Source organism: Heterodontus francisci, chromosome 11, assembly GCF_036365525.1.
Source record: "Heterodontus francisci isolate sHetFra1 chromosome 11, sHetFra1.hap1, whole genome shotgun sequence".
In the NCBI taxonomy this organism is placed as follows: Eukaryota; Metazoa; Chordata; class Chondrichthyes; order Heterodontiformes; family Heterodontidae; genus Heterodontus; species Heterodontus francisci.
The window spans coordinates 117,387,633-117,413,541 of record NC_090381.1 but is presented as its reverse complement, the minus strand read 5'-3'; the positions used below and the strand labels follow the sequence as shown (position 1 = coordinate 117,413,541).

At 42.4% G+C, this 25,909-nt stretch overlaps 1 protein-coding gene across 10 annotated transcripts in view; it reads left to right on the top strand.

The window, feature by feature from the left end:
* Window positions 1–25,909, top strand: part of tp63 (tumor protein p63) — a 399,995-nt gene that overhangs the window by 302,449 nt on the left and 71,637 nt on the right. For 9 of the 10 annotated variants that reach the window (XM_068042835.1, XM_068042838.1, XM_068042833.1 and 6 more), the window contains 2 exons: window positions 15,745–15,801; window positions 22,764–23,015. In XM_068042835.1, coding sequence (XP_067898936.1) covers window positions 15,745–15,801; window positions 22,764–23,015 — 309 coding nt within the window. The remainder of the gene's footprint in view (window positions 1–15,744; window positions 15,802–22,763; window positions 23,016–25,909) is intronic. The other variant, XM_068042836.1, reaches the window with a different exon arrangement.

The window sequence follows — 25,909 nt, the reverse complement described above, 5'->3', positions numbered from 1 at the left end:
GAGTTGGCTACTGCATGGAGTGAGTCTCCTACCGACCGGCGTCTGGGTGCTCTGATGTGCCCTGCATTTCCAGCACATCAGCAGCTATAAGCTATTTTGATCCCCAACTGAGAGAGGTTTAGAGTATTCTGCCTAATTGCAGTGTTCAATCAGGCTAAAGAGAACAAAGTTAAAACCTTCGCCGTGGTTGCATGTTGCTGCCCTTTAATGTTGATCAAAGCTCTGTGTTAGCCAAGAGAAGTGATTTATGAAGGTTAAAAATTCCTCACCTGTCCAGTGTTTCTGACAGTCCTCCTGAGAATGTAATGCAAAGGTTGTCAGCTCTTATAGCATTTCTGATTCCAGAACAGGGTAAAACTAGGTTCTTCCACGAAGTTCACTCGGCAGTCTAGTTGTAGCGAATGACCTTGTGTTATTGGCATAATAAAGAACAGAAAACGCTGCCAACATTCAGCAGGTCTGGCAGCATCTGTGGAGAGAGAAACAGTGTTAATGTTTCAGGTCAATGACCTTTTGTCAGGACTGTGTCATTGGCAATTGAGTTATACAAAGTTAAATTCTTTTGTAAATTCATTTTTAATATTGGTAGTATGGGGGGTGGTGGGGGCGGTGTCAAGTAGTGGCTGGATGAGCTGGGAGAAGAGGGAAAGAGGGCAGGTTGACCCACATTACTCCTGTGTATTTCCCTGTAGCCCATTTGTGGATGCTGTTGGGTGAGGCTTAAAGCAGATGGGCCTCTCTGTCCTTTTGATCAAGGGCTCAAAGCAGTTGGAGAGAACTAACACATCAGAAAATAAGGAAGAGCTTTTTAGCTTCTAAGATCACTTGGTTTTCGGGAACACTTTTGTTTTGAGGGGTGTGGCTCCCAAACTTATTTGGATCTTGTAGAGTGTGCCTCAAAGTTGTTGGAAACGATTGCAATTGTTATTGGACTAAAACTTGTTGTATGATCTTTATAAATCATAAAATAATTATATCTATATATAATATAAATTGGAAGCTATTGTTGCTGTGTTTTACATTCTAAAGTCCTGATCACAAGGAAGCTTTGAAGGTTATTTTGGTCATTGAGGCTTCAATGCATGCATCAGGCTAAAACTTCTTCCTGTTTTCCTGGTACTGATCTAACCTTGGCCTAAATCTTGCTTCCTCCAGCTCCAAACAAGCAGGCTCCTAAAGTTTGCATGCTCCTCAGTATGAAGCACAAAGGCTTTGGCACAAAACAAGATCTATCGACTTCGGATCCAAAGCTTGGTGCACATTTGCCAGATGACTAGCGAAATTGGAAGAGCTGGATATGGAATACATTGTGCCATTTTTTAATCAGCCTTTGCTATCCCTATCTGAATGTTTTTCTCTATTTAAAAAGAACGTCGCTCTGACATCTTTCTTTCTCTGGGAAGTTGTATTCTTGGTGAAGCAATGTTTCAATCCGTGGTGGTAGTTTTTCCTGTTTAGTGCGGTAGTAACCTATTATCTGAATGTGTGCAGAAACATTCTGCAGATGTGGAGGTGGTTAGTCAATTAACACCATCCTGTTGCAAATGTAAAAAAAAAAGTAAGTCATAACGTTAACATTTCCAGCTGGTCTTGAAAAGCCTGCAAGTGCCTGCACTTGTTGACTGCATACCCCGACGCAGTGTTCCCATCTTTAATGAGCTGTGCATTCTAAAATCCTGCAAAATTGCTGCACTAGTCACTGTGGGAAAAGACAATATTCCTACTGAAGTTATTCTAAAATGGTTCATCTTGAATGTTCCCTTTGGTGATCTGCTCTCCGTTTGAGGGAAGACTTCTGACCGATGTCGATAACTGCATTGACCTACAGTGAAACCTGTTCGAATTCACTTAACTAATTAACTTATAGGTGTTCCAATCTTGATCCACCCCCCACTTTTTAAAATATATAGCGCATGGATATTTATTAATTCGCTTCTGTAAATTAAATTAATGGTCTGAAAGATCTGTACCCCCGTTAACTCTTATAATTTCTGGTTTTAGTGGAGCTGCAGATTTGACTTTTGGTGGAGCTTAAAGTACAACATGATTGACGATGGTCTGGAATTTCCTGAAAAGTTTTCGTGTCCTTGTGACACAAGAGCTCTATTTCATTCCGTAGAAATTTGTGTACAACGGACTTAGCCAGTTTTATGCCAAAATATTGCTACACACGAATTTCCTTGATTATTTACTCTGTTGCTAAGTTACGATTAGTAAGACCACACTTGGTTCATAAATGGAGCTCTGCCCCCAAAATATCAGGGAAAACACGTTTCCTGCATTTACAGTTCTAAATGGGTGAAAATTTATACCTAGCATTTTAGGCGCAGCAAGAGCTGAAGCAATTTTTTTACTGGTATTTTATCCCAAGTTTTCTTACTAACACCTGTGCTGTATTTTCTAACCTTGACTGCTTTTCATGGTACCAGAGTTCCTTATATTTAAAAGAGGAAAGCTACAGTTACATTTTCATCCACATGCTGGTTTGATGGCTTCGAATTTTAGTAAGATAAAGAAAAGCTTGGAGAAGGTGGTGTGTGTTCCAAGCTTTACCTCGGTCATGATCTGGCTGGATCACATAAAACACTATCGGGTCCTGCTCTCGACTGCCAAAACTGCTCACTATCCCAGGATCATCTTGGAGTGCAAAGATACCTGCGCACCGCCCCCCCCCCCCCCCCCCCCCCACCCTAGTTTCTTTTCTCTAATGCAAACCAACTTCTTAAACCCCTCCCCTGTTCTTCCATTCTCATCTCCAAAAGCAAGTGCAATGAGCTCATGGACTTCTTTGTCACTAAGATTGTGAGCATCTGTTCAGCTGCCTTTGCTGTTTCTCACCCTTTCCCCCAGTCCACTGGACCAACCCTCCTTTTAAGGTTCTCCCATATGCTAACCCAGAACTTGCACCTTTCTCGAGTTTCTCTCCTAGCTCCTCGTGTGCCCTCTCCGAGCTCATCTTGTCATGTGACCCACCTCTTTCTCCCTCGAGCCTAGTCCCACCAAACTGCTGACCACCCAACTTCCCTTGCTGGCTCACATGTTAATTGATACATACTGTTAATGGTTCTCTCTCCTCAGGTACTGTCCCTTTCTCCTTTAAATCTGGCGTCATCACCCCCTCCTCAAACAAACCGCTTCCTTGCAAACTACTAGCCCATCTCCAAACTCACTTTCCTCTCCTAAGCTCTTGAATATGCTGTCTGTCGCCTCCCAAATCCATGGCCGTCTTTCCTGGAACTCAGTGTTAGAATCCCTCGAATTCCACCCCTGCTACATTACTGAAATGGCTCATATCAAAGTCACAAATGACATCCTATGTGACTGTGGCAACGGTAAACTATCCCTCCTCGTCCTTCTCGACCTGTCTGCAGCCTTTGACATGGTTGACCACACCATCTCCTCCATCACCTCTCCACTGTCATTCAGCTGGGTGAGACTGCACTTACCCTGGTTTCGTTCTTATTTGTCCAGTCATGGCTAGAGAATCACTGCAATGTCTTCTCTTCCTGCTCCTATTACAGCTGGTGACCCCCAAGGATCTATCCTTGGCCCTTCCTATTTCTCATCTCCATGCTGCCCCTTGACGACATTATCCGAAAACACAGTGTCAGTTTCCACTGACCCATGATGATGGCACCCTGTTCTACCTCACCAGCACATCCCTCAACCCCTCCACTGCCTCTAAGCTGACATCCGGTACTCTAAGGAGAAATTTCCTCCAACTAAATATAGAATCATAGGATCATAATAGAATAGTTACAGCACAGATGGAGGCCATTTGTCCCACTGTGTCCATGCCGGCTCTCTGCAAAAGCAGCTTAGCTGGTCCCACTCTACTCCCTTTCCCCGTAGCCCTGCAAATGTTTTCTCTTTAGATAATTATCCAATTCCCTTTTGCAAGCCACGATTAAATTTGCCTCCACCACACTCACAGGCAGTGCATTCCAGATCCTAACAGCTCGCTGCATAAAAAAAGTTTTTCCTCATGTCTCCTTTAGTTCTTTTGCCATTCACCTTTAATCTGTGTCCTCTGGTTCTCGCCCTTTCAACCAATGGGAACAGTTTCTCCCTATCTACTCTGTCCAGACCCTACATGATTTTAAACACCTCTAATAAATCTCCTCTTAATCTTTTGATTTTTAAAAAGAACAGCCCCAGCTTTCCAATCTATCCATATAACTGAAGTCCCTCATCCCTGGAATTATTCTCATAAATCTTTTCTGCATCCTCTCCAATGCCTCATATCCTTCCTACTGTGGTGGTCTGAATTACACACAATACTCCAGTTGAGGCTGAACAATAACTATTGTGCTTTTTGTAGTCTATGCCTCTATTTATAAGGCCCAGGATTCCATACCCCTTTTTGGCCACTTTCTCAACCTGCCCTGCCACCTTCAATAATTTGTGCACATATACCTCCAGGTCTGTGTTCCTGCACCCCTTTTAGAATTGTATCCTTTATTTTATCTTTCCTCTGCTCCTTCCAACTGCCAAAATTTATCACTTCACACCTCTCTGCATTAAATTTCATCTGCCATGTGTCCTTCCATTCCACCAGCCTGTTTGTGTCTTCTTCAAGTCTATCACTATCCTCCTCACCGTTCACAATACTTCTAAGTTTTGTATCATTTGCAAATTTTGAAATTGTGCCCTGCCCACCCAAGTCCAGGTCATTAATATAGATCAAGAAAAGCTGTGGTCCTACACTGCTGACCCCCACTGTATACCTTCCTCCAGTCTGAGAAACAACCATTCACCACTACCGTTTCTTGTCATTTGGCCAAATTCATATCCATGCTGCAACTATCCCTTTTATTCCATGGGCTTTAACTTTGCTAACAAGTCTGTTATTTGGTACTTTATCAAATGCCTTTTGGAATTGCTGTACTATAGGTGGCACTGCCTCCAGCTGTGAAGGCCCTAAGCTTTGGGATTCCCTCCCTAGACCTCTCTACCTCTCTTGCCTCCTTTTAGATGCTTCTTACAACCTATCACTTTGAGCAAGCTTTTGGCCATCTGCTCTTGCATCTCCTTATGTTGCTTGGTGGTAGATAGATCTTGTTTGATATTGCTCCAGTGAAGCGCCTTGGGGCATTTTAATGCATTAAAGGCACTATATAAATACAAGTTTTTTTGGTGCTGATTTCCACTTGTTTTACACATACACCATTTTTATGTTCTGAAAATTTTGGTGTAATTTGCCATCAGCAGCAAATTTAACATAAAAACAATCAGTGTAATTTCAGTGCAAGTACGATCCTGGAAATGCTGGGCCAATCCATTATGTTTTAGAAACTCATTCCATTAGCTATTTATATCGGCAAGCCTGCATGTGCTAATGAGATGTTCTTTGATGCCATGCTGTAGGTTAGGGTCTAATCAGACTGAGTTTTGAAATGCTATTGTGCTGCGATCCCTCCAGAAAATACAAATTTGCAGTTGATATGCCGTCATTCTATCGGTAAATCCTCCAGATTAATTCACAACTTCTAACAGTTTCTATGTAATTGAAAATGAATAGTAGGAGCAGAAAGAACCCTCTGTTAAGTGTGCACAGTATTACTGTGTAAATTCTATATATGTCTGCAGGCTATTGAGACTACAAACTTTTAACTCATTGCAAGAATATGGAGCAATTCTGTTAATGGACAGTCCTCACCTTTACAATTATGCAACTAGATTAATGCCTATCCTCTGGATATTACTTCTTGGTTACCTGGCAGCAGAATGTATGGTATGAGCACTGATCATTTTCTAATTACACACTGCATGTGGTTCTGATCTGTGGTGGTTTATGGCTGCTGTTAGTTGATGTGTGCTATCAGCTAGATCTAACAAATCTGGTTTAAAAAAAACAATAAAAGCAGAAAATGCTGGAAAGGTATACAGTGGGCCAATTGGAACCCCAGAGGCAGAGGGGTTCACGTCTGCGGTGGCATTCTTCAATGAAAATTCATTCGAAAATCAAAAGGTGTTTATGGTGATTACACACCCACGTGTGATGCCAGTTTATCCAGACATGATGTCAACACCAAAATATATTTTGTATATTACTGAGATGATATCATGGCTGAGGAGGGGCTGTGAATGGCAGGAGGCAAGGAGAAGGAAGTGTTGAAGTAACTTCACCAGTTTATTCGACAATCTGTGCATCAGGTTAGTTTCCCTTAAATTGACATTCAGCATTATCATTTTACTTCACTAATGTGTGGTATTAACAAAATACTTGATGAGCTGTGGGCTGTATCCCACATGTGGCATTAACTATGATAAATGGCGGGCTGAATTAGTGAGTTACCAGCCCGTTAGTGGCCTCTAAATCATTTCCCACAGCTCCTCGTCATTTTTCAATTGTCACTTTCTTGCCCTGACTGCAACTGGATGGTTCAGGTGATAGATTCTTTGGCAGAATATTCTTTGTCGACCATGATTCTTCACATGTAAGTGTATCCTCTATCTTATCTGTCCTGGGCCAATATTTATTCCTCAACCAGCATCACTTTTTTTTTTTAAAAAAGCATTATCTGTTCATCAATGTCTTTTCAGTTTTTGGGACCTTGCTGTGCACAAATTGGCTATCACATGTTCCTATATTATAGCAGTAACTACACTTCACAAGTACTTCATTGGCTTCATACTGAGTTTGTAAGTGGCATTCTTCTATCTTCTAGATAGTTGATGTCCTCTTACTGTAGGCAGTCCTCAGTCTGCCTCTTCACTCTTGACAGTTGTGTTGTATGTTAGACAGTGTGAGCTGCAAGATTAAGCAATAAAGTTCCTTAGCACTGTGAAATTTTGAGAATTTGACCCTCTATTTTCTTTCCATAAACAGAATGGATTCCATTATATTATAATTAATTGTTTTTTAACTTTTCAAATGTTCAGAAATGTTCTGTGCAATCTTGGAGTTTGACCTTTAGGAGGTTCTTTTGTTTAGTTTTTGTAATTCTGGGTGTAAGGGGTAGAATGATTCATGGGGCAGGTGGTTAGGCTGAAAAATGATTGTTATTCAGCCTGAGGCCACCTTGTTCTATATGTTGACTAAGTCTGTTTCATAGGTTGAAATGACTCTGGATGTTCCATTTTATTTCATGCTGTTTTAATACTTTTTTGGCATTTTTAGTCGGGAATGTGCATTTTGGGGCATACCATTGATTGGTGGGATTTGCATTTCTGTTGAATGCCACAGTTGTGGTTGTGATGGAAGTAGAACAGAATGTGCCAGAGTGATAACTGCTTTGAGCCTATAAAACCCAAGAAGCTTTTTGCAAAATACAAGACAAGCAGGTTCACCAGTGAACTTTAAAAACAGCCCAGGCGCTGGAACATGGCGTGAGGAGAGCAGAAAAAGAGACATCCAAGTGATCAGTGGCAGCTAGCTCCCAAGAAAAGGTTGAAAATGGGCAGTCACATTCAAAAACTCAGCGTAGGAGAATTAAGGGTAGGTGCAACATCATGTTTGGTACTGGGGTTCACATCCAATTCCAACTGATGGACTTTACTGCCCAGAAAGACCCTCACTAACGTGAATTGGAGCAGCCTTATCCCTGTGAACGTGGATCTTTTAGTCTCCTCTGCTGTGCATTTCCTGGGGTTAAAGGAATGCATTGCTTGTGTCAAAATAATTACAAGGGACCAAAGCCAAAGAGCCACACACCGTTTTCATTATGATGACATGCAACACAAGTGAGACATTCCCATGCCATTTGTGACAATGCACCCTTTGTTTTTGAGATTTGGCAAGCGTTTTGTGTTATATGGATCTCAAGTCGAGCTAATTTTGCTCTCCGTCTGGTCTGTACTGTATCTGGAAGTGAATGAAGTAAAATTTGGATGCCAAAATCTGTGTGGTGTTGCATTCCCCAGCACTCAACCCCTAAAAAAACACAAATCTTGTCGCCAGGGTAATGACTATAATCAGTTTAAACCAAAAGTGCTTTTATATATAATTTTTTTTAATTCTCCATAATACTAATTTTGATTGAGATTATTAGACGTTGTGGTAATCTACTCATAACTTGAAATTCTGCTCTGTATCTAATTGCAATCCACAATGAGTTAAATTGATGAACATGTCCTTTTTCATTTATATTTAAGGCAGTGGACCTTTTCTCTGATCAAAAAGTATGTACTAGAATCATAGACTATTACACAAAGGGACCATTTGGGCCATCAAATCTTTGCAGTCTAATCCCAGTCACTGATTAGCTTCCTTGCCCTTCAATATGCCACCTAGTTTAGTAAACACATCTGATGCATGTTGGACCCCGAGCAAAGTACTTCAGGTTGGATTCTTGACAATCTCACTTTTATTGCATGAGAGTTACCTGAACCTACACCCCATGAGATGGTTTGGAACGCAGCAACAGAATCTTGCCTCTTGTTGGGACAGTCAGATTACGGCTGGACTGAAGAGTCTAATATACTTGAGTTAGTTTCCAGTTCAATCCAATTTCATGATTATTCCTGGTAAGAATACACGTTTAAGATGTCACTTGGCTTAATAGAGCTTCTGCTCCAGACAGTCTTGTGGGCAGCTAGCATCCATCCAACCTCAACCAAATGGTTAGTTTTCATGTGCGAATCTAGACAGCAGATATTCATCCATTAGCAGTACCACATCCAAGCTTGCTCCTGTCCTCCCTCAATCTCCATACATGTGCACTCACCAGCAGAGATAGCAAACAGGAGCTGCCACCACCCCACCCCAGCCCACACATACCCCACCTTGTTCCAGAATCTGTTCATTGGGCATGTTCTCACCAGACAAGTTGAGAGATTACATGATTGCTGTTTTTAGGATATGAAAAGGACTAGATAATGTTGACCTGTTTCACCTTGTCCAGTATAATAGAACCAGAGGACAAAGCCTGCGCTTGAAGAACGTAAATTCAGTGACCAAGTGGTCAATCTATGGAATAGGTTCCCTAGGGAAACTGTGGGAATAGATAGTGTGAATTTATTTAGATGCAACGTAAATAAATTTATTTCACAAAATATTTTGGGATCCTGTATATGAATGATTTGAGACATGGCATGTGGTGAGTGTAGCATGTTTGGAATGCACAGGTGACTTTGAACCTCTGGTTCCCAAAGCTGTCCACCACTGGGTCTGTTGTAGAATCACTGATAGGAATTGGTTGCTATAATTCGTCAAAAATTTCATTCCCATTGAATCATACAAATACCAGGATGGGTAGAAAGTGAACTTGATGGACCCGGCCTTTTTCGTCCAGCAAATCCTTGGTTCCTAACGTGTTAAAACTAATTGTGTTCCCACTGTGATGAGTTAGCTCAGCACAGACAAGGCATCAAGCTTGTGACCTTCCTACTCTATATGGTTCAATGCCACACTGCTTCGAGTTGCCCATTCAGGTTTTTTCAATGATTCCAGCATCAGCTAGAAAGCCACTAATGGTACCTGTACATTGACAGCTTCCTGAATTTTGTGCTGTTTCATGATTTGCCACAGGCAGTGCACATCTCTAGATTGGTTTTAATCATTGCAGTTCTACTCCCAAGGCAGGGCACTTTCTCACCATGGAATCTTTTGTCTACTAGCCCTGCTGTGAACTGGCAGGAGTCACTTACTGGGTGCAGGCAACTCTGAATGACCTTGGAGCCTTAAAGATTAGAGCTTTGGCTTGGCCTTTGAATTCTGTAGTAGCAATGATGCTGAGATCACTTACTTGTATCAAGTACAATATAATTTGGTTGACGGGTGTGAGAAATTTTAAGATTTGAATCTCTCTTGTAGTGCATGACACTTGCATTTAGTACATAGGAAAGGAAGGCGTGTCATGTTATTTAATCTCTAAAGTGGTTTTAAAATTGCTGACATTCACATTACACGTGTCTTTGGAGTTAGAGTAAATCAAGTTGTCTTCTGTCAAAAAACAGTGTGTTAGTTGGTTCGGGGTGGCTCTTTCCCTATGGAACTATCAATTATTGGTTTAAAGCCCCACCTATGGGTAACGCTAGCACAGCAATGATGTTAGATCCTAAAGAGGATCGGAACATGGTCCAGTCTCCCTGTCATCAAAATCACAAAACTTTGCTTGAATTATTAAATTTAATATACTTCTGAAGAAACATTCTATCATTTATTACTTCAGATCAGTTGTGGCCTCCTATTTGCACTCTGGAAGTTCCCACTTGGATTTCCATGTTTCAAGGAATAGCAACAAAAAAGAATGAGAAAACCTTACAATGAAGGAGATCTGGTTTAAGGTATCTGGAAAAGATGAGCTCTTGCCCTCTCAATGTCATTGAGCAAACTGTGCACTCATTGTGAAGACAGAGAAGAAGGAACTTGCATTTATAGAGCAGGATTCAAGTCCTTGGAACGTACCAAAGCACTTCATAGTTTTGCCTGAAAGATATTAAGGGGAACTGATAGGGTTAAACTGTTGGAGAGAAACTATTTCCTTTCTGCTAGTTGGGGAATCTAGGAGTAAGGGACATAACCTTAAAAAAGAGCTAGGCCTTTCAAGAGTGAAATTAAGAAACACTTCAATACGCAAAGGATGGCAAAAGTTTGGAACGCCCTTCTGCAAACGGCAGTTGATGCTGGTCAGTTGTTAATTTTAATTTTTGACAGACTTTTGTTAGCCAACGATATTCAGGGATTTAGGCAAAGACGGATATAGTCAGGTTGGAGATCTGCCATGATCTCATTGAATAGTGGAACAGGCTAAAGGGACTAAATGGTCTCCTGTTGCTGTGTTCTTACAGGGTGGCAGTTAATGAATTTCATTACACCTGAATGAATTGCTGATTGGAACTAAATGTGAACTGAGCAAATTTCTCTGTTTGGCTTGTGCCAAAGGGTGAATAGTGCTTGAGCACATAAATTCTAAGGGATAGCCGAGTGGCCAGAAAAATCTACAAAAATCACATCTAAATGCTTCACTGCAAAGCTATTCCGACAAATGAATCTGATCGTTAACGGAACCTGTGTCTGCAATTGTTGTGAGGTCTGTTCTTCGAACCTCAACCTTTAGCAAATGGTTCAGAAAGTACTCTTGATGTTTGAGCATGAGGTTCAACAAGCTTTTGGTTCGCAATTTTTATGTGTTCATTTTTCCATTTTAGTTTTATATTTGTAATTCTTTGTTCCTTGTGTGGCCTGATGCCTACAGCCAAATGCTTACGTATGCTGGTGGCTCCCATATCACCACCAATGCTCCACTTCGTGAGTAATGTTTCAGCATCAGCTCCAGGCCGCTCTCCCCAGCTCAGATCAGATTGGGAACTGGGACTCGAACTGCATGTGTCCCTGCTCTGAGATACTCGGTTCCACTGCAACACCACTGGCTTCATTTGTCAAGAAGTTTAACGATAGTTGTTCCTGGGAAAAGGTCAAGCCATCCAGTTCTGTGTTCCGCTTTTTTAAAAAAATGTTCTATTCTTTCATGGGATGTGGGCATCACTGGCAAGGCCAGCATTTGTTGCCCATCCCTAATTGCCCTTGACAGCTGAGTGGCTTGCTAGGCCATTTAAGAGTCAACCACATTGCTGTGGGTCTGGAGTCGCATGTAGGCCAGACCAGTTAAGGACAGCAGATGTCCTTCCTTAAAGGACATTCATGAACCAGATGGGTTTTTACAACAATCAATTCTAGATTTTTATTAATTAATTAAATTTATTAATTAATTGAATTTAAATTCCACCAGCTGCCATGGTGGGATTTGAACCCATATCCAAAAGGCATTAGCCAAGGTCTCTGGATTGGTAGTTCAGTGACATTACCACTATGCCACTGTCTCCCCAGTAAGGATTTATAAGGACAATGTTTAGATTGCAAAGACAATTGACAAATCTCCTGGCTAAATCAGATGCGTCCTGTCTTTTTGTGGGTTCACCGTGGAGCTCTATTTGGGAACCTGTTTGAGTCAATGAGGGGCAACTTTCTTTAATAGTAATAAGTCACGGATACTAAACGGTGAAATGTGGCTGTGCATCAGTTACTGGCTCTGGAGGTATGGTCGTGTCTGAGTGTGTGTCTCCCTTCCTGTGCATACAGTTTCTGGAGTCTGTCTCCCCCTCCGTGTACAGGAGAGGCCAGGCGGACTCCAGACACAGCCATGTAAAGGAGAGGAGAGACGGGCTGCAGTTACGATCACATTTCCAGTGCTAGTATCTGATGCGCAGCCACAATTCTCCATCCAGTACCCCTATCTTTTAACATTAGGGAAAGTTGTAAGAGTCAACTAATCAATTATATAGACTATCTCAGGATTCACATTTCGGCTTCTCTTGCAGAAGTTACTGAGTATTGAGAAGCAGCAGAGACCCTAACCAGTGAATCTCCCTATCCCCACCCTCTTCCTGGTCTCTGCACTTAGTTCTTTGGATACTGACGTTGACTGCAATCTTTCTGCCACACTGGCTGAGATCAGCAATCAGCATAGAATAGGAATTGAGCTTGTGACCCCCTTTCCCGATATGGCTCTGTGTGATTACTCTTGTTAGGTTTTGCAGTAAGATACCTACAATGCAATCCAGTTCAGTGAGACTGAGCGTGTAGCTAAAGGTTAATTGTGAATGGAAAATTGCTTCTAGAGATTGAATAGCTTTAAGAAAAAGTGGAGCGCAATGAGGAGCTCAAAGCTGTTTACTCTGAGACAATCTTAAAAGGGTTCCATTGTACATGGTGCCCACATCAGTTCTTAATAGAAATATGAAAATGTAGTTCTGTCTGTGTCAAAGCTACAGGGTTTGATGTGCCTCAGCAGCATGCTGTGAATGGCTTTTCACGAATATCCTTCGACTGTTGCGCATCACAGGTCTGGCTGGGCATATTGCTCCATTCCGGGTGAAGTAGCCACGTGTACAAGTTCAAACTGTCAGACACTATCAAGACCAATAGATCTTAATAAAAGAGAGGGTGAAACCAACACAAAAAGGGTTGAAGGAAATTGATGGCAGTGCTGTCAACGGCTTAGGAAATGACAGCATTCAGAATTTCCAAATTTAGTAAGGTATTTGGTGTGAGATTGTGCTAGAAGCCTAGATACATCTTCCATTTATGCTTCAGGGACTTGATCCTCAAACACCAACCCCCCCCCCCCCACCACCCCCCGCACCCCCAGAACAATGAACTGGTTTTTAAATGAGCTATTGGACAGCGAAGGGGAAAGTAATCTTATCCCTCTCAGCAGATTTAATAGAATTCCTTTTAGCACCTGCAGTGTATTCTATTAATTGTTTAGCTGTCAGACAACACGTGGTTTTGAAAGGATTAGCCACGGTTTAATGAAGAATATGTGCAGTTCCCCCTCCCCTTCTAAAACTGACCCTTAACTTTTAACAGCCACAGTGTAGTGGCTCACTGCTGACTCTGTTCTTGTAGATGGTGCTTCCAAGGCATTATCTTTAGGTGTGTGTCTGTTAGCTGAAAGTTCACCACCTGCTGAGGTAATGCAAGGGCGACAGCTGCACAGACACTTAAAGTTACGATGGCTGTAGACAGATTAATAGGTGTTTGGAGAGTGACTGGGAGACAGCAGCCATCTGAGGAATGTGTGCATTGGAATGAACATGATGGTATTAAATGTATACAGTATCTTACTGAGATTTACTATGGTTTTATTGGGGATTAGACTAAGGAGCAGCTTTATGGAACACTGCAGAATAACTGTCAAGTCCAGCTACAGACTCCAGGGATAAAGTAACTGGGGTGGTGGAGATGGGGATTGTAAGGAGTGCGTCCACGAAGGTCATGGATTTAGTATTGTGGCTTTGTGAAATAACTCTCTAGTTCTTGTTGTGAGGTAGAAATCGCCAGATCACCCTCTTGGCATTCTGCTAGATATTTGAGGTCCTCATAAGACGTGTCCCTAAACCTCTCTCTCTTCTTCCTTCAAGTCACTCCATAAAACATAAACTATTTGACCAAGCTTTTGGTCACCTTTTGATGTGGCTTGGTGTCAAATATTGTTAACGTTACTGTGAAACACCTTGAAAATTTTAGCACATTAGAAGGGTTATTTGAATGCAAGTGGGTGCTATTCAGGCTCATAAATGGTGGAAGCTTTAGGTGGCATCTGCTCCTCTTTCTGTGCACTGTGTCCCCTTACTGTACAGCTGGAGGGTCAGTATCAAGCCTGTCTTTCTTATGTAGAAACTTGCACATTTCCCTGGCACTTCAGGCAGTGGCCAAAATCCATCCCCACGGAACTTGACCTGAAACATTAACTCTGCTTCTCTCTCCACAGATGCTGCCTGACCTGCTGAGTATTTCCGGCACTTTGTTTTTATATTAGAAATTACGCTGCTCCAGGAACTTGAACACAAAATCTATGCTGACACTTTCAGTGCAGTACTGAAGGAGTGTTGCACTGTCGGAGGTACTGTCTTTCACATGAGACGTTAAATTGAGAACCCTGCTGTCTCAGGTGGATGTAAAAGATCCCATAGCAGTATTTTGAAGATGGGTAGGGAAGTTCTCCCTAGTGTCCTGCTCCGTATTTATTCCTCAACCAACATCACTGAAACAGATTGTCTGGTCATTATCACATTGCTGTTTCTGGGAGCTTGCTGTGTGCAAATTGGCTGTGGCACTTTATACATTCTAACAGTGACTACACTTCAAAGTGCTTCATTGGCTATAAAATACTTTGGAACATCCTGAGGTTGTGAAAAGTGCTATATAAATGCAAGTTTTTCTTTCAATGGAAGCCCTTTTAAATAAGTTAATCACTGTTAAAATAATGCATGCTGAGTGTAATTCTTAAGCTTGTATGTTTTTCTCGCTGCCAGCAGTGCATTCAGCCAATGACACTGAATGTAATGTAATTCAACTTAATGTTGAGTTTATTTTTTAATGAGCTAAGCACAAAGGGACTGACCATGTCATTTACTTTATATTGTCCATATTCTTCCTCTCCATCTCACTCTTTCAGCAACTTCACAGCTTTCTGCAGGGTAATCATTCCGAATATTGTGAATTGATATGAACATAGAACTACAAACTAAATGAAGTTCTGATTTCTCAGACTTGGTTTGCATACAGTTAACTCCTGAACCTTTTATAGGGCAATACTGTTGTAAAGCAACTAGTTTACAGTGTAGATATAGTCAAGAAACCTTTAGTGACTGTCGTTGCTGGACAATAGTATCAGCAGGAATAATTTTATTTTAAGTTCTGTAGTCACTGTTGTAATGTAGAAAATACAGTAGCCAATTTCCCACAAACAGTAATGTGATAATGACCAGGTAATCTGTTTACAGATGTTGGTTAAGGGATTAATATTGGTCAGTGCACTGGGTCAAACTCTCCTGCTCTGCTTCATATAAGATCTTTTACGTCAACCTGGGAGGACCAAAGGGGCCTCAGTTCAACATTTCATCTGAAAGACGACACCTCTGACAGTGAAGCACCCCCTCAGTACTACACTGGAGTGCCTAGATTATGTGCTCAAGTTTCTGGAGTAGGACTTGTGCTACAACTGAGCCACAGCCTAATTGACCAATCCACTGCTGTGTGTCAGATTTTAAACTGAAAAACTTTCGTATTTTTATGTGCAGCCAGTGCAGGCTAGGAAAATAATTATAAAGTTGGTTCAGATTTTATGTGATCAACAGTTAGTGAGTTGCTTCACCTTGACTGTAATGTGCTGCTGGCTTATTTCTCCAGCTGCCAGTAAACTCTTTGATGGAATCAGCAATGTCTGGATGTATTTGTTTGTTTTAGTCATTTTTGTAACATTTAGCACATCAGTCAGTGTTTCTTATCTCCAGAACCTGCTCAACTACACCAGGAGTGTGCTAAACCTAAAAAGCAACCAGAGAGTCAGGGTAAGTATTTAACAACAACAACTTGTGTTTATATAGCACCTTTTAATCTAGGAAAACATTCCAAGGTGCTCTACAGCGGTGCAGTCAGCCACAGTTGGACACTGAGCCAAAGAAGGAGATATTTGGAGGAGTGACCAAAAGCATGGTGAAAGAGATGGGTTTTAAGGCAGGTCTTAAAGGAAGAGAGAGAAGTAGAAAAGTTTATGGAGGGAATTCCAGAGTGTGGGATCCAGACTGCTAAAGACATGGCCAGAATTGGAGGAATGAAGAGTTCTGCAGGGTATTGGAAGGCTTGGAGAGGTTACAGGGGTAAGGAGGAGCAAGGCCATGGAGCGATTTAAACACGAGGATGAGAATTCTTAATTTAGGGAACAGAAGGCCAATGCAGGTCAGTAAGGAGAGGTGGTGGATGAGCAGAATCTAGTAAGGAATAGGTGACAGGCAGCAGAGATTTGGATGAGCTGAAGTTTACTGAGGAGATAATTCGAATAGTCAAGTCTGAAGGTGACAAAGGTATGGATGAGGGTTTCAGCAGCAGCTGAGCTGAGGTGGGGTGGAGAGGCAGACAGTGTTTTGAATTATGGAAGTAGGCGGTGACAGAGTGAATGTAGCATTGTAAACTCCGCTGAGGGTCATAATAGAACGCTGAGGCTATGGACAGTCCGTCTCAGACTGTGACAGTGGCTGAGAAGGTAGATAGAATTGGTGCTAAACAGAACTTCAGATTTTTTTTATGCTACAGTTGTATTTTCACAAAAGCATTCCGCATACTGATGAGCAGAAAAATAGATTTCATCAAGTTTGTAATTATTTTAAAGTAGCTTCTCTTATTTTTAATTAAATTGCAGCATCAGGACTGGTGGCGGGTGTAATTACAGAATGGGCTTGACTTGTACAAAATACCCTGAAAGGTCAACTTTATAAGGTCAATGTTATAATTTGTGAAGCATTGTAAAAGCCAGGATGGACTTGGACAGTGATCCCTTGTGTGCATTCATGGGACTGCTGCAGTCATATTGAAATAAACCACTTTATTGGACAGAAGTGTGTTCAATGTATAGTAAAAGTTAGAAAATTTGCAGTGTTATAGTTTGATCAAGTTGTGTCCTGAAGAAGAAAACAGTAATTGCCGAACAGATTACAGCAGCACTGTGGCTGTGAAATTATCAATGTTGGAGTTTTCATTAACCGAGTAATAGGTTACCAGGAAAATTAGTCTATGTCAGGGCTGCATGGTGAAGCAGTCTATTGCTGCAATTTCATGGTAGATAAAGAGGATCACTGTTTAGCCTTGAGTTAATTAAATTAAATTATCCCAGTCCCCCGAGTGGATTAAACTGATTTACCCCAGTCCCCGGGTTGGATTAAACTGATTTACCCCAGTCCTCGGGGTGGATTAAACTGATTTACCCCAGTCCCCGGGTTGGATTAAACTGATTTACCCCAGTCCTCGGGGTGGATTAAACTGATTTACCCCAGTCCTCGGGGTGGATTAAACTGATTTACCCCAGTCCTCGGGGTGGATTAAACTGATTTACCCCAGTCCTCGGGGTGGATTAAACTGATTTACCCCAGTCCCCGGGGTGGATTAAACTGATTTACCCCAGTCCCCGGATTGGATTAAATTTATTTACCCCAGTCCCCGGGTTGGATTAAACTGATTTACCCCAGTCCTCGGGTTGGATTAAACTGATTTACCCCAGTCCCCGGATTGGATTAAATTTATTTACCCCAGTCCCCGGGTTGTATTAAATTTATTTACCCCAGTCCCCGGGTTGGATTAAATTTATTTACCCCAGTCCCCGGGTTGGATTAAACTGATTTACCCCAGTCCCCGGATTGGATTAAATTTATTTACCCCAGTCCCCGGGGTGGATTAAACTGATTTACCCCAGTCCTCGGGGTGGATTAAACTGATTTACCCCAATCCTCGGGGTGGATTAAACTGATTTACCCCAGTCCCCGGGGTGGATTAAACTGATTTACCCCAGTCCCCGGATTGGATTAAATTTATTTACCCCAGTCCCCGGGTTGGATTAAACTGATTTACCCCAGTCCTCGGGGTGGATTAAACTGATGTACCCCAGTCCTCGGGGTGGATTGAACTGATTTACCCCAGTCCTCGGGGTGGATTAAACTGATTTACCCCAGTCCTCGGGGTGGATTGAACTGATTTACCCCAGTCCTCGGGGTGGATTAAACTGATTTACCCCAGTCCCCGGATTGGATTAAATTTATTTACCCCAGTCCCCGGGTTGGATTAAACTGATTTACCCCAGTCCTCGGGGTGGATTAAACTGATTTACCCCAGTCCTCGGGGTGGATTGAACTGATTTACCCCAGTCCTCGGGGTGGATTAAACTGATTTACCCCAGTCCTCAGGGTGGATTAAACTGATTTACCCCAGTCTCCGGGTTGGATTAAATTTATTTACCCCAGTCCCCGGGTTGGATTAAATTTATTTACCCCAGTCCCCGGGTGGATTCAACTGATTTACCCCAGTCTCTGCGTTGGATTAAATTTATTTACCCCAGTCTCCGGGGTGGATTAAACTGATTTACCCCAGTCTCCGGGGTGGATTAAACTGATTTACCCCAGTCCTCGGGGTGGATTAAATTTATTTACCCCAGTCCTCGGGTTGGATTAAACTGATTTACCCCAGTCCTCGGGGTGGATTAAACTGATTTACCCCAGTCTCCGGGTTGGATCAAATTTATTTACCCCAGTCTCCGGGGTGGATTAAATTTATTTATCCCAGTCGCCGGGATGGATTAAATTTATTTACCCCAGTCCCCGGGTGGATTCAACTGATTTACCCCAGTCTCCGGGTTGGATTAAACTGATTTACCCCAGTCTCTGGGTTGGATTAAATTTATTTACCCCAGTCCCCGGGGTGGATTAAACTGATTTACCCCAGTCTCCGGGGTGGATTAAACTGATTTACCCCAGTCTCCGGGGTGGATTAAACTGATTTACCCCAGTCCTCGGGGTGGATTAAACTGATTTACCCCAGTCCTCGGGGTGGATTAAATTTATTTACCCCAGTCCTCGGGTTGGATTAAACTGATTTACCCCAGTCCTCGGGGTGGATTAAACTGATTTACCCCAGTCTCCGGGTTGGATCAAATTTATTTACCCCAGTCCCCGGGTTGGATTAAATTTATTTACCCCAGTCCCCGGGTGGATTCAACTGATTTACCCCAGTCTCCGGGTTGGATTAAACTGATTTACCCCAGTCTCTGGGTTGGATTAAATTTATTTACCCCAGTCCCCGGGGTGGATTAAACTGATTTACCCCAGTCCTCGGGGTGGATTAAACTGATTTACCCCAGTCCCCGGGGTGGATTAAACTGATTTACCCCAGTCCTCGGGGTGGATTAAACTGATTTACCCCAGTCCTCGGGGTGGATTAAACTGATTTATCCCAGTCCTCGGGGTGGATTAAACTGATTTGCCCCAGTCCTCGGGGTGGATTAAACTGATTTACCCCAGTCGCCGGGATGGATTAAATTTATTTATCCCAGTCGCCGGGATGGATTAAACTGATTTACCCCAGTCCTCGGGGTGGATTAAACTGATTTACCCCAGTCGCCGGGATGGATTAAACTGATTTACCCCAGTCCTCGGGGTGGATTAAACTGATTTACCCCAGTCCCCGGATTGGATTAAACTGATTTACCCCAGTCCTCGGGGTGGATTGAACTGATTTACCCCAGTCCTCGGGTTGGATTAAACTGATTTACCCCAGTCCTCGGGGTGGATTGAACTGATTTACCCCAGTCCTCTGGGTGGATTGAACTGATTTACCCCAGTCCTCTGGGTGGATTGAACTGATTTACCCCAGTCCTCGGGGTGGATTAAACTGATTTACCCCAGTCCTCGGGGTGGATTGAACTGATTTACCCCAGTCCTCGGGGTGGATTGAACTGATTTACCCCAGTCCTCGGGGTGGATTGAACTGATTTACCCCAGTCCTCGGGGTGGATTAAACTGATTTACCCCAGTCCCCGGGGTGGATTAAACTGATTTACCCCAGTCCCCGGGGTGGATTGAACTGATTTACCCCAGTCCTCGGGGTGGATTGAACTGATTTACCCCAGTCCTCGGGGTGGATTAAACTGATTTACCCCAGTCCTCGGGGTGGATTAAATTTATTTATCCCAGTCGCCGGGATGGATTAAACTGATTTACCCCAGTCCTCGGGGTGGATTAAATTTATTTATCCCAGTCGCCGGGATGGATTAAACTGATTTACCCCAGTCCTCGGGGTGGATTAAATTTATTTATCCCAGTCGCCGGGATGGATTAAACTGATTTACCCCAGTCCTCGGGGTGGATTGAACTGATTTACCCCAGTCCTCGGGATGGATTAAATTTATTTATCCCAGTTGCCGGGATAGATTAAACTGATTTAACCTGGTCGCTGATGTACAAGTTCACAGATGGATGGGGTTCACTCTTACAGTCTGCCAGACTGAGTTGTGGGCTGTGTCCTCAGCAGCATGCCTGTGACAGGTAACCTGGTGGGAGAGGACACATTGAGCCGGCACCTGACCACTCTGTATCGCAGCACTACCTGGCAGCAACCTTTTAGAAGCATTAACAGGATATTTTGATGCTTCTCCATTTAACAAAAAAAAAAATTCCAGCAACTTTAAAGACTCTTTTCCATATCTAACCTCTCCCAAATGCAGTTAAGGAGCCTTTGAAACTGGAACCTTGTATTTTGTTTCCTTTATCGCAAGATGTCTCCCAAGGAAGGTACATTGTATTGCATATGCCCTGGGGATTATTTACACAATTGATGTGTAAAGGGTATAGGTTTTGAGTTGTTTGACATATGTGTGTATACTTCTATTTCATGCTTTCCATCTTGGTGATTTTTAAAAAGATCATAAATGCCTTGATTAGCACACATGTGAACAGTATTGTGGCAGGACCTTTCTTGGTTTTATTTTAAGGTCCAAAAATGCATAATGATGAATCTGCTTTCTCCTACTCGATCTGTCTGATTTGTTTAATAACTTTACTGGAGAGTTCACTGGCTCTCAGACATCAGAGCAGCTTTGCAGCATGGAGTGAATAAGGCGCTGATGAACGGGGGAGAATCGCTGTGAAATTAGGTTGGATTAAATGTAGAGAGGAAATGTTACTATGGGCAATCATTTTCAATGTATTTTAGATGGACACTGTTGGTGGGGGTGTGTGGTAATTCTTAGTAATCAAACATACCAAGTATCAAAATGTAGGAATCAATGCAGAATATGCATCAAATATTCAGCTGCAGTGGGATTAAGTTTCAGTAGTACAATTTACAATGTCTTAGATTGTTGTTTGTCAAGCTCTCTATGCTTTGGTTTTTGGTGTAACGGTGGTGTGCATGCTAAATATAAAGGCACTTCCACTTAACATTGTTTTGGTTGAAACCTTTCTGCACTGTCCCTTTATACATTCTGCAGAGTGAATCTGCTGCTAGGCCCAGATTTGGCTGGCTGTTAAAAGTGCAACTATGGCGAGAGGTGCTCCCGTGGTTATTATGCCTAACCCTACAGTAGTATCATGTAAAGTTACTGGAGTCGTCATCCAGAGGCTTGAACTAACAATCCAGAGAATGTAGTTCAAATCCCCACCCTGGCAGTTTAAGAATTTGAAATCTGGGTAAAAGTGACTATGAAGCTTTAGACTGTGGTAAGGGAAGGAAACCTGGCCTTTTCCCAGTCTGGGCCTATACGTGATTCCAGTCCCATACCAAAGTAGTTGACTCTTAATTTCCCTCTGAAGTGGCCTATCAACTCACTCAGTTGTATGAAACCTGAGCAATAAATACTGACCCTGCCAGTGACACCCTGAATAAATAAAAACATTTATTCTCTTGGCAGCAACAGCATCAATTAGGAACACGGCTACCAGATGGGGAGGAACAGTGTGCCTCCCGCTGGGGGAGGAGGGGACTGTGTGCCTCACGCTGGGTTCAGGAAGCGGGTGGTGGGGAAAGAGCGGTGGGGTATTGGGGGAGCAGCGTGTCTTCCTCTGAGGGAAGGGGGAGGCTATGTCTCCCACTGGGCTTGGGAGTGGTGGTAGGGGGAGGGTGGTCTGTCTGTTTCTCATTGAGGTCAGGAATGGGTGCGGGTGAAGAGAAGGACAAACAGTGAGTCTCAGATTGAAGAGGGAAGGGGATAGGGGAAGTGATGTATCTCCTGCTCGGGGGTGGAAAGGGGATGGGAGAAATAGAACCTCTTCCATTGGAGAGGTAGTGCGTGAAAATGTAATGAGCACATTCTGATATGGAAAAGTGGAAATAAGAATTTTGCTTTCAGTATTGATAAGTTGAGTGTTTTTGATCTGAGTGGATGCTGATTTTAATTAAATTGGTTGTGACTGAGATGCTGGACAGTGTAGCAAATGGATTTGGTTTCTGCATGATTTAGGGACCATCTTTGGCTGGTGGAATTTTAACTCAGCATTATAAGCAGGAACATTAGGTAGGTATAGGCCATTCATTCCCTTGAGCGGCTCTGCCCTTTACTTAGATCGTGGCTGATCTGCATCAGTAGTGGTACTTTTTTTTTTAAAGAAAGAAAATAATTAAATATTTTTTTAATTGACAATTCTCTCGAAGTTATGATCAGTGCAGTTCTTGGAACAACTGCTTAACGCAGTCATTTTGAGCAATGCACTGAATGCAGGTGAGAAACAGTTCAATTTATTTTCAAAAAGACAATCATTTCAAGTGTCAGTCAATTCAACAAGTAAATTTTGAAGCCATTTTATTGCTTCAGTGCTACTTGGGTGATTAATTTTAAACATTGCATAAAACTCTTCAGCTTTAGTTAAATAACAAGTTATGTGATGTGTAACCTGGACAGTCATTCAGCAGAGGTAAGGTTTGAATTTTGCTTTTGTGAATGTTACTAATGTTTTTATCTTTCTCACTCCCTTTCCCCTCCCCCTTTTCTCTCCAGCCTCAGTACACAAACCTGGGGCTCCTGAACAGTATGGAGCAACAGATACAGAACGGATCTTCCTCCACCAGCCCCTATAACAACGATCACACTCCCAACGTCACGGCACCCTCACCTTATGCTCAGCCCAGCTCCACCTTTGAAACCCTCTCTCCATCACCAGCCATCCCATCAAACACAGACTACCCGGGTCCACATGGCTTTGACGTGTCGTTCCAGCAGTCCAGCACAGCGAAGTCTGCTACATGGACAGTAAGTTACCTCAACCAATACTGACCTAAAGTGTGCGCTGCTTTCAACGATTATTGCGATGTGTGTGACTGCGCTTGTAGAACAGACCCAGCGCTTCAGTTAGAAAGATGTCACTTAGTTCCAGCTAAAGTGCTAGATTTTGCCAAAAAAATCTGCACAATCCATTTAAAATAAAAACAGAGAATGAAGGGGCAGGGTGCAAGTTGGGATTAGAGTGGCGGGAGTGAAGAGCAAGGGGGAAGAGTGGTGGAGGTGGAGAGCAACGGGAAGGAAACAGGTGGAGATGAGGGAGGAGTTCTCTCCTTTTTCCTCCCTTCCCCTCACAAGTGGAGTTATATCTCCATCTCATCTTGGAAGATTCAGCCCCTTCCAAATTTACAAAGCAATGAGGTTTGGCAGAATTAGTGGAATGGGCAAACAGAATGGATGGAATTTAATATGGAAATGTGTGAAATACATTTTTGGAGGAAAAACATGGAACAGGAATAAACAGCCAGTAGGAAGCGGCTGATGATTATGGAGGAGCAGAAACCTAGAGGTTCAGATACATCATTCCTAGACAGTGAGAGTGCAGGTGAGCATAGGAGAACCGGCCATTCGTCCTCTCAAGCCTGCTCTGCCATTCAACTAGATCATGGCTGATCTTCTACCTCAGTGCCATTTTCCTGCACTATCCCCATATCCCTTGATATCTTTAGTATCTAGAAATTTATTGATCTCTGTCTTGAATATGCTCAATGACTGAGCCTCCGCAGCCCTCTGGGAAGAGAATTCCAAAGATTCAGCATCCTCTGAGTGAAGAAATTCCTCCTCATCTCAGTCCTAATTTGGCCTACCTCTTATTCTGAGACTGTGTCCCCGGGTTCTAGACCCCCAACCAGGGGAAACATCCTTCCTGCATCAACCCTGTTGAACCCTGTAAGAATTTTGTATGCTTCAATGAGATCACCTCTCATTCTTCTAAACTCTAGAGAATATAGGCCCAGTCTCCTCAATGTCTCCTTATAGGACAATCCCATCATCCTAGGGATCAGTCTGGTGAGCCTTCATTGCACTCCCTCTCTGGCAAGTTTATCCTTCCTTAGGTAAGGAGACCAAAACTACACAATACTCCAGCTGCAGTCTCACCAAGACTCTATACAATTGCAGCAAGATTTTTTTACTCCTGTACTCAAATCCTCTTGCAATAAAGGCCAACATACCATTTGCCTTCCTAATTGCTTGCTACACCTGCATGTTAGCTTTCAGTGACTCATGAACAAGGACACCCAGGTCCCTTTGGACACGAACATTTCCCAATCTCTCACCATTTAAGAAATACTCTATATTTCTGTTTTTCCTATCAAAGTGGATAACTTCACATTTTTCCATATTATATTCCATCTGCCATGTTCTTACCCACTCACTTAGCCTGTCTAAATTCGCTTGCAGCCTTTTTGCATCCCCCTCACAACTCTCATTCTCACCTAGGTAGATAAAGCCATAAAAAAGTCCAACTGAGTGTTGGATTTTATAAATGCAAGCCTAGAATTCACAGTAAAGAATGAATGATTAATTTGTACAAAACTAAAGCAAAATACTGCAGATGCTGGAAATCTGAAATAAGATTCTGAAATAAATCTGAAAAAATGCTGGAACTACTCAGGTCATGCAGCATCTGTGGAGAGAGAAACAGAGTTAACGTTTCAGCTCGATGATGGGTTCTGACCAATTTGTACAAAACTCTGGTTAACTCACAATTTGAGGACTGTGTACAGTTTTGGGTCCTATTATATAAAACCATTGAAGGCATAGATGCTTGACTGTGTAGATTAACCAGGAGGATGCCAGCGATGGGAAACTATAGTTATGAGGAGAGTCAACATTTTTGCACTATTCCCAGTGAAACAGAGACAGTTAAGAGGAGATGTAAGAGGTTTTTAAAATAATGAAGTGTTTTAATGAAGTGAATAGGGAAAGATTTTCTTGCAGTTGGGAGTTGGTGGTGGTGGTCAGAGTTAAACATATGGAAGTACAAAGGCCTCCTTATACATGTGAGTACTGAAACCTTGTTTTGGGGAATACTGTTAAATTGAATCATCCTTTCCACCTTTACTTTGTTTCCCTACTTGATCATTTTATCCATACTTGACTCGTCATGTCAAACAGAATATTTTTACTTTCTGTGCAGAATCACTGCTGTAAAGTGCCTGCTTCATAATTAAAGCTGTGAGCTAAAAACTGCAAAGAAAATGTCCCCAATGATGTATCCCCAGATGATACAATTCTGTAGAGTGGGAAAACATTTTTATTCCATATAACTGATCTGATTAGAATAATAAAATGATTACAGCACAGAAGGAGGCCATTCAGCCAGTCATGTCCATGCCGACTCTCTGGAAGAGCAACTCACCAAGACCCACTCCCCCACCTTTTCCCCCTGGCGTTATAAATATTTTCACTTCAGATAATTATCCAATTCCATTTTGAAGGCCATGATTGAATCTGCCTCCACCACACTCTCAGGCAGTGTATTCTAGACCATAAACAATGCTGCTTTTAAAAAAAAAAAATGTTTTTCCTCATGTTGCCATTGCTTCTTTTGCCATTCACCTTAAATTGGTTCCTCTGGTTCTCGACCCTTCTGCCAATGAGAACAATTCCTTCCTATCTGCTTTGTACAGACCTATCATGATTTTGAACATGTGGAGAATGTGACAAAATAAGTGTGTAAAATAGTTGTGCCAGATGCTATTACAATTAAATTCTGATGCACAGATCTTTAAAGGTGGGAGCACAGGGGAATTAGGCCATTAACAGTGAAAAGAGGCCTTTATCCAAAGAGGCTTTGAATATAAAAGCAAGTTTGCTGATTTGTGCAAGATTTTGGTTAGTTCCCAATTAGAAGGAAGGGG